General features: G+C 42.3%; 1 protein-coding gene across 1 annotated transcript; it reads right to left on the bottom strand.

Annotated features, from left to right (window-relative positions):
* Positions 1–262: 262 nt before the first annotated feature.
* Positions 263–9,059, bottom strand: CLK4 (CDC like kinase 4). The gene is made up of 14 exons (XM_048960212.1): positions 8,928–9,059; positions 7,371–7,430; positions 6,559–6,716; positions 5,298–5,523; positions 4,013–4,103; positions 3,534–3,600; positions 2,441–2,557; positions 2,186–2,352; positions 1,983–2,077; positions 1,680–1,809; positions 1,278–1,360; positions 1,012–1,091; positions 736–823; positions 263–617 (listed from the first exon to the last, which is right to left on the bottom strand). The coding sequence occupies exons 2-14, from the start codon at positions 7,422–7,424 to the stop codon at positions 480–482; spliced, it is 1,494 nt and encodes a 497-aa protein (XP_048816169.1). The 5' UTR covers positions 7,425–7,430; positions 8,928–9,059; the 3' UTR covers positions 263–479.
* Between the last annotated feature and the right edge of the window lie 895 nt (positions 9,060–9,954).

Raw genomic sequence — 9,954 nt, 5'->3', positions numbered from 1 at the left:
AGTTACAAACGAGGACCCATCCTCGTCCTTCCTCTATGACAGGCTGATCAGTGTTTCCCAGTTGCCAAAGTTAGTTGTCCATCATTACAGATCGAGCTCCACAGAAATACGTATTTGAAGACTTCAGGACCATCTGGTAACCACTGCAAGAGAAGGGCCTAAAGATGCCACAATGAATTCAGGGCGTATTAACTATCTCAGCCAAAAAATGAGACTGCTGCACCTTCCAAGAAGTGGGTGAAGTTCCAAAGAGAAAACAGTTTTCAAAAATGAAAATTACTTTTATTTTTCACTTCGATATCCATAATCAAGACTACAACTGCTCAACAAGATAAACATGACAGTTTACAAAACAAAAGTATTTACAGACTTAACTGTACAAAATAACTTAAAAGTTTACAAAAGTTTCATGCAACCTTTGTTGACTGACACAGTCTAGGAAATCTCCTTGGAGAAGCATAAAAGACATTTGAATTCATTTATTTTTTTAATGGGTCAAAAAAAGGATGCTGCAAGGCTTCATCGAGAGTAATTCTTTTGGCTGGATCATACTCCAGCATCCTGCGAACGAGGTCAAACAGACTTTGATGATCTGTGTCTTGGCAATGCATGAACTCCTAGAAAAACAAACAAAGTATTTAAAAGCTCTTTCACATTTGGGAATGCAACAGAATGTCATGGTTTTATGCTTCTCGTCACTCCGTGACACGGGATAATCAAAACCTGCTCTCCTACCTTTAAAGGCTTACAGCGCCGCCTGACGTACCGGCCTGCAGAACTGTGTTCATCCCAGTCCAACTGGTTATGGTGAAAATAGTGCTTTCTGTGTGACGAGGAAAACATGCTGTCACTGTTAGGACTGCTCCCAACTGCTTACACTCAGCTAAAGCTGGCACAATCTCTCACAACAGACTAGCAGCTAACAAGCCTGCAAGTCTTAACTGGAACATCTAAAATTTCTCTTACAATAGGAATACACAAGGCAACTTACTCCTTCTGTCACGTACTTACCTGGATTTCTTGATCATGTGAGCTGGCAGAGGCCCCAGTATTCTTTCCATCATTGCCAAGTGTTCTTTACTATCATGTGTCTGTGTTAAAAAAAAAAAAAAAAAGCAACATTTGCCAAAGTATCACTGCAGCATCTTCAGATTCCAATTGTTTTGCATGATCTTATCTCTGTAATGCTCATTAAACTAGATGTTGAGTATACAGCATGACAAGATCAAAGTCAGGAATCTGTAACAAAAACGTTCCACTTAACTTTACACACATACCTGAAACACTGTAAATCCCAGGTAATACTCGATTAGAATGCAGCCAATACTCCAAACATCACAGGGTTGCGACCATCCCAGTGCTGCAAAACATGCAAAGTTTCTTTCACTTTTTAATATATGCTTAAAATCTGCAATCCATGAAGAATACACCCAGTTTTCATGCATCGTCTGATGCCTGCCTTCCCCATTCACACCCCTCCCCACCCTGGTTGGTAGGGAGAAGGAGGGATGTGTCTCAAGTTCAAGACATGTTTCCTCCTACTTCAGACTTTCAAAAAGTCACCACCTGTGAGAGATGGCTCAACTGTGAGAACCACGAGGCACCCCTCCAGTTTACTAAATAACAACATCAGGCTGAACTGCAGTTATCTGCCAGGAAGTTTGAAGGCTGCCACTGACCTAAGATGACCTCAGGAGCCCTGTAATGTCTCGTGGACACCAGAGTGCTGTGATGTTCATCATCAAAAGTTGCGCTTCCAAAATCAACCACTTTTATGTCTGTGTTCTTTAAGGTGCGTTCATCTCGCTTCTGTAAGAGAATCCAAGTGCTGTTGGTTACTATTTTTAAAAGCATACTCATGCAGAAGATACCACACTACCCATTTAAACTATTTTCAGAATTCCAGTTAGCATAACTGTGCTAAAAAGGAAACTTCAGATGAAGGCAGAGTTGCAATGCTGAGAGAAAAAGCACACGCTTACCATTTTTGCGTTGTACTTCACTATGTAATCAGACTCCACAAACAGAATATTTTCAGGCTTTAAATCTGTATGAGTTAATTTATTATGATGTAAAACTGTAAGAAACAAAGGAAAAATATCCCACGGTTAACAGATTAAATTTACCAAAGTGAAAAGAAGAGAGCGCATAAACATGTTTGATAACAGTAATCAGGCTTACTTACAGTTTATAGATTGGCAGATTTGATAAGCCATATTTCTAATGTCATTAATATGAAATGGCAGAAAGCTGTTTTCCTTAATGAAATCATAGGTGCTAAGTCCAAGCAGCTCAAAAACAATGCAAACGTGGCCATGATGATCAAACCATTCCAGCATTTGGACACAGCGGCTTAAAAAAAGAAAAGAAAAAAGAATATAAACACACAGACTCATTCCTTTGCCGAGTTCTTGGTATGCTCCTCTCCATCCATACTTACAAAGTGCTGCTGGGATCCATGGTGTTCAAGTGTTCCAACACCTGTATTTCTGAGCGGGCTGCCTCTCGGTATCTACCAACATTTTTCACTATTTTAACAGCTACGTGCATTCCTCTCCTTCAGAACAGAGAAATATCACAAACAAAACCAGTTATCATTAAACATCTACACGGCCACAGCAGTCTAGTTACAATAAAATGAACACAAAAAATCAAAGGTCACAGCTGATTACACGCTGGATTAGGGGAAATGTGACTGAAGCAAATTCCAAAGGAAAGCTAGGTATTACTTTTTTTTTTTTTTAAAGCAGAAACAGTTCTTGTTAAGCTCATACAGCCACAGCATATGCTACATTTCTCATATGCATATGCAACTATTTCTCAGTCTTACACAGCTGATTCACTTTGAATAAACATCAGGAACCCACCCAAAAGATGACACAAAAACCTGCAAATCTCTCTTCTGAGAAAACAACTGCAAGAATTTGTCCGTTTTTTGGCAGCCTACATAACTTGTTCCAGCTCTCAGTGCTCCTAATGGCATCAGTGCATTTATTTTATTGCAGTAATTCATTTTATTGTTTGTATCCTGAATGTTTTGTGCTCGTACAAGCAGATCTGCACTCAGTAGCACACTGAAATGCTAAGGATATTACTGTAAAGAACACAGCTACACTAAGTATTCTCTCACTGACAATTTTAAAGCACCTCTGTACTTAGGAATACTTTCTGCCTTCTCAACATGATCTCAGGCTCCAGTAATTAGTGATTTGTACTATGCACTTAGACGGTTTGTAAAGGAATACATATATATACACACACAGAGACACAAACACACACAGAAAGGGCTATTTTTGAAATAAATCCTTTCAGGCAGATGTTTCTCAAGAAGAATGTGGCAAAGGAAATTTACTGTTAAGGACAGATTCTCAAGATCTCAGAGAAAAAGCAACCAAAACTATTTCTTTATATGCCATCTCATACAAAGGCAATACCAAGTGAGGGCTGCCACAGAGCAAAAGGAGAAACAAAAAAACGTTAGTTTCCGAGCTGAGCAGCACCGTGTGGCACGAGGGGCCCTTGCTGACACTTACATATCATGATCTATGCACTCCACCACTTTTCCAAAAGCGCCTTCTCCTAAAGTCGCAACAATTTCATCTAAAAAGAACAAACCGAAGTCAGAATTATGTAACTACTTAGGTAAGAATGAATATTACTAATGCAGATTTTAAAATGTGCCATTACAAAAAGCATAATTACTTTAAATCTCAGCGACAGAACGTGTTATTTTATTGGACAGGCGTCATGAAAACAGTTAGCCAAAAAAAACCCTATCTCTTGCTCTAATCTCAAAACTCAAGTTCATTTACTACTTGCAACTTTTTGAATACAGTACTTAAAACTCTACAGAAAAGAAGATATGCAAAAAAACAAAAGCACGAAAAAAAAAACAAACAGAACAAAAAGAGCAATGAAGATTTCCTCAGCCCCCCTCCTCTGACATACTATTCTAAACAGACTTTTTTGCTGAAAGGTTTTTTTAAAAAAAGTGTTGAAAAATGTTCTATACATCTTGCTCTTAGAACGTCTCCACTTTCACAGATCAGGTGACCCTCCTCATCATCCTCTACACTCCTGGATCTTTTCCTTCGGTGACTCTTCTGGAAACGGCACCAAGATCGTCCAGCCAATCAATATATCAGAGTGAATTCAGGGCAGAATACGCAATTCATTCAGCGGGGAGATATTCAGGCATTCAGTAACGCACCAGGCCACGAACAGTTGGCAGGAGCAATTTCAAATTCAGTCCCCAGAAATTCACAGGGCACAGTTTATGTTACAGAAGAAAAACATGGCAAGGAACAGATTTTCAGATAAATACTTAAAGCGATAAGGCAACAGAAAAAAACAACACAATTTTGACTCTCAAACAGTGGCTTAATTGAAAACAGATTAAGTATGCAACGTCACTACTTCTAATACTTTGCTATCATATAGCAAAAAGCAATATTTGATTACATAGCTAAGCTTACAATCAGATGAAATGCACATTTTAAAAATAAAGACAATTCTTCTCATCTAAATATTAAAGACTATCAAGTAATCTTACTTCCCTTGTAGATAAAGAGTGAAGAAAAATTACTTTCAAGCTACTGGTTTGCATGGCATAATCTACTACAACCTGCTGTTTCTATAGCAGGAACATGGCATAAAATACTCAGAGCTAAGATTTACCAGTAAGCATTGTGCCCATCATAAGAAATTCAGTGTGCCTTCTATGAAGGCAAGCAGCAACGTTATCAGATATCTTCAGTGAGACATTAGCTGCCACTGGCCAGGCACATGGCTCAGTACAGTTTCCTGAAATCAGGCATAGACTTGTGCAGCTTCTCCTCATCAATTTACCAGACATGCATGTTCCATACACCCAATTGGGTTTACTTTTAAAAGGTGTTTTATTTAAATTGCTTTTAATAATAAAATGGATGGCATCTCACAGTCTACCTGAAAACCAGACAGTTTTCTATGCTGCAAGACTGAAGGGATGGCTGCACTGTACTACAGCATAGTTATGTGCCTTTGTTTTCAATGCAACATTTCTCAAAATAACCCCAGTGCTGTGGCTGCTTGCTACCTCCAAACCCAATGTGCAGCTACTGCTGCCCCCCCAACAGCCCCATCCAAAACTCGCTACTAAGAACATACTCATACCCTCACAAATGGATTCAACTACAAATCCTTCAGTAATAAAATAGTTCCCCAAAGTACTGTGATCAGGAATTGAAGTTCTAGCAGTCACTTAAGAAGTCTATTGCCACTAATTCATTAATAATAAAGTTAAAAATTACTCATACCGAATGTGATTGGTGACTGGAGCAATGATGTCTCTTATGCTTCCTTTTATGACTACTTTTCCTGCTCCGACCAGAGGATTTGCTATAGTGATGATGGTGACTCTTTTCATAGTCTCTCTGATAATGCCTGTGGTCATATACTTCACAGAAGTCATTTCTGTACTCCTCAACATATCTCCGGTCATGATGGTCTCTTTCATTTATGGCTCTATCGTCCAAATAATGACTGAAAATATATTTTAAGTGAATGTTCTCCACTTCAAAAACTTGCGGTTCCAACAAGATAAGTGATTGAACTGAGTTACACAGCATCCGTCTTTACACCAAAGAACTTTTCTAATTTACTCCCTCCTCAAAAGAAGTGGAGCTTTTCACGTTACTTTATTAGGAACTAATGACATTGTCAGTCTCAAATACATAGCAGCCATCCACAGGAACAATAAACACATCATCAGTTCAGTTTGCATAGTAAGAAAGAAGTGTGGCCTCAAAAAGGAGAGGCACTTTCTAAAATACATCAAACAAATCAAGTTACAATCTCCAAAGCCGAAGGATAAAATGCTCCTGCTACAACAATAACCCCCTTCTGTTCTTCCAAAGCTCCAAGTATTGAAAAGGGAAGACAGAACCTGGAGATTCTAAGATTAGCAGTATTGTTCCTTAGTGCTTTACTTCAACCTGAATACTTAAGGAAGTATCTGGATCAAGAATCTTCTGCCCACAAAAAACAAAAGTCAAACAGCCTTAAAGCCGCAGAGGCCAGGAGCCTCAGCTGCTGAACACATACATACCCCTGCCAGCATTTTACAAGCACAACTACCAAGCTCTTAAAACAATTCCACAGGATCTTCTTCTCAAAGGAAAAACAGAAAAACACATCCTTCCAGGGAAAGCAGGGTGGAAGAAAAAGCAAACCACCTCCACATTATTGAAATCTAACTCATACTTACCATTTATTAAACAAGCCTTCTCTTCCCCTCCTTTTGTTCACATTAAAAGTAAGCAAATGGACACACTTTTCACTTGAAATTTAATACTGAATGCTTAACTGTTAATAGTGAACCAAACTAGTACCACTTACTGCTTTTATTAAGGAATTCCTATTTAATGATTTAAATATTGCATACAAACTACCTCTTAAGCTTGTCTTGAGTCGAACCTTAAGGAATCACCAGCTCTGCACATCTAGAAACTCTCATCCTGGACATGTATTTTAGATACAATAACAAGTATTAGCACTACTCAATTCAGAGTCTTATACCTTTCTGAAACATGATTTGGTTTATAGTGCTTGCTTTCCTGTCCACTGCTGTGGGACCGTTTCCTGCGCTTACGGCTGCTGCTGTGCTTTCTCTGATCCCAGCTCCTCCTGTCATCCCACTCAGGGCAGTGGCTTTGTTTTGAATGACGCATCTGCTCCTGAAAAACACAACAAAAACAAACAAAAAACACAAACCAAACAAACAACACACACAAAAAAAACACACAGAAGACAGAAGTGTTACACTGGTATTTGTAGCTGTGAGTCCATTACTGCAGTTTGATCAAATGACAGAGCTAGAAAACCATTTCCTCAATTCTTCTTCCTCAGCTTCTCCCTCACATTACTGAGGTGAGCAGGCATCGTTTTCCCATCCTAACACTGTTACGAAACACAAATCAAGGCTAAATGGGCCAACTCATCTTTGCTTAATAGCTTCAAACATGTTATTAGAGCGTGTTTTAAATAAACTCTCAAGTGACTGAAGAGAATCATTTCCTTGAAGAGACTTCTCCTGGAGGGACCTTAACCTTCAAATATTCTGACAAACTGCAGATTTAGCTCTTCATACCACGGGTACTTAAGTTACTACATGAAAGCCACATATATGGGATGTGTTTGCTGGCCTCAAACACATCCCACAAACCTCTTTACACTGTTGGTTTTTTTTTTTGTTGTTTTTTTAAGTAATCATACAGCACATGTTGATAAATTAACCTAACTGAAGTACCACGAGCCAAGCCACAGTTTTTGAACTCTGCCAGCACGCAGGTGCTCCACAATACAGCTGACTTGCCAAAGACAAAACCCACCAACTTCTGTTGCTGGACGTTATATGCAGGAATTCGGTGTTCAAACAGGTACATGCACAGCTGAAAAAGAAAGCAAAGCACAGCTGTAGAACTAAGAGTCCATCACGATCAACTGCACGCATTTCACCTCCTTTAGCAAAAATAAGCTCACATATTTCTTTCAGTGTTCTTTCTGAAGAGCAAACCAAGTATTTTCACAATACTTAGTGACAGCAAGAACAGAAGTTTAGAAATAACTTCAACATTAAAAAATAAGGGCATTTCACTGCGCAAACTGTCACTAACAAAACTGGTTGCCTCTACACCAACCGGAGGCAGGAAGAAGGGAATTTTTAGAATGCATACATGGCAACCTGCTTCTGAAAAAGAAGTCTGCTAAGACACTTCTCAAGGTGGGTAGTTAAAAAAAAAATCACTTGCTAATTTTATGGAAATGTTTTAAAAACTGCAAAACTAAGTGACTGGACCATCTGAATCAGATTCAGCTCTCCTGAAAATCTTATTCACGTTAGTAAGAAATAAAAATATGAATCCATCAATAAACATCCCCGAAGGGTCAAGACAGAAGTAAGATCTGTCAGTGCCTCGTTTCTTATTTTCTTACCCACCTCTATTTCCAACCTATATAACTCGAACTGTGAGGCACTCTCAGGTTGCAGCTATTCTATTTTTGAGGTGGAAAGCATTCTGTTCCCCCAGCCAACTCTCTCACAGGTGAACTGAGGATTTTGCTCCCTCCCATTTGGCAGCCTGCAATGAGGCTCTACAAAACGGGCAAATATTAAATAAAATCCCCACGAAAGAGCCCTGCAGAGGAAGGGCGGGAATTTCCCACAGAACCTTCGAGAAAAGGTTTTGCTGAGGACAAACCGCTGATTAACTGCACTTCAGTCCCGAGTTAATAAAGACAGAAGCTGCGTGTTCTGTCCTGAAGGGACCCGAGTAAATGCTAACGAGCAAGTAATTGCTACAGACTGTTAGAGAATCGACCCGCGAAAGGCCCAATCCATTTCACAGCAGGATCCACCTTAAGATTTTATTTTTTTTTGCGCTCTTACGGACTCCCTCTAAATTTATGCACCGAAGCCCTTACGTAACACTGACAGCTGACACGAAATAACGCCTTCCTACAAAGCTCGCGGTCCCAACGCGCCCCGCGGGCCGCCCTCAGCCCCGTTCCTCCACATGGGGTCGTGCAGCCGCGGCCCGCCGGCCCTGCGCACGCAGCGTTTTCTCAGTGCCCCCCCCCGCCAACCCGGCACGTATCAGGTCACAGCTCCGCTCCGCCGGCACGGCTGAAGTCCGCCTCCCTCCGTGCTCCGAGCCCCGATTCCCCCGCTGCGCAGTACGCAAAGCCCCACAGGAGCGCTGCTGGACCCGCGGGCCGCCTCCCACCGCACCGCCCTTCCTCACACTGCTCCCCCGGCCCTGCGGCCCCCATCAAACCCCTCCGCTCCAGCCTCCCTAGAAACAATAGAGAGAGAGAGAGAAAAAAAAACGAAAAAAGAAAGAAAGAAAAAAAAAGAACTGAAGAATTGGGCCGACAGCGTTACTTACAGCTGAGAAAAAAGGCAAACGAGACCTGCGTCCGCCCTGCGCGCACCAACAAAATGGCGGCGGCGGCCGAAGGCAGAACACCGCTTCTCCACCGCCCGCCCCGCTCCCGGAAGCGCTGCGCACTGACGTCACACGCACAGCGGCGGGAGGGGCCTTCGGGGAGGGGGAGGACGCCCCGCCCCCCTGAGCGCCTCAGTAATGGCGGGTTCGGTGAGGGCAGGTGTGGGGCTGTGCGGCGTTGCGCTTCCGCTGCAGTTGCAGGGCAGCCCTGAGGAGCTGAGGTCTCAAGTTCGTGTTGAGGTTCAAAGACCGCTCTCAGCCCCCAGCATCACCTCACACAGTGGTGCCTCCCCCCCACCAGAGAGCTGCTGTACCCCGGCAGACGTTGCAGCAAAGCGATTTGGCGCCTGGTGGTTCCCACCGTAACATCTGGCTTCACTCTAGCTCTTAAGGTTTAAAGCAGCTCAAGTAGGGACCATAAGAGCCTTCCCTGAGTGCAGGTCGTGCAGCGATCAAACTTTCTGCCCAAGTCAGCAGGCTGCAGCCTCCCCTCGGTGGTGCAGAATTGGTCTGACCCCGCAACACTGGTGTTCCTGAGAGGAATCACGAGGACATTCCCAGCCAAGAGGAGTGGGCATGGCGGAGGTGGGGCCGGGCTGCTGTGCTGCTGCCATGGGGTGCCCACAGAGCGCTGACCTCAGGAACTGTGCTTCCAGGACAGTCAGAGGCTTCAAGGAGAGCAAACCCTGAATTAATGCAGTATACAGTGGACAAATGTGATTGCAAACTCCTCTAGCACAGAAGAGATTTGTATCACCCGAAGAAAGAAGGTACAAACTCGGGGAAGCTGCATCTGATAGGCAACCTTCCAATTCATTAACTCATGAATTCGCTCAGTGAAAGCACTATGGATCTCTGCCTATTAGTGGGTGCACTGAAACATCCCAAACACAGGACCTCTTTCGCAGTACGGCTTGAACACATTTTCCCTCTGACACACAGAACTTTTGTAACTGGAACACTGAGC

This window comes from Lagopus muta, chromosome 14 (genome assembly GCF_023343835.1).
Source record: "Lagopus muta isolate bLagMut1 chromosome 14, bLagMut1 primary, whole genome shotgun sequence".
In the NCBI taxonomy this organism is placed as follows: Eukaryota; Metazoa; Chordata; class Aves; order Galliformes; family Phasianidae; genus Lagopus; species Lagopus muta.
This window is presented reverse-complemented; position numbering and strand designations above follow the sequence as displayed.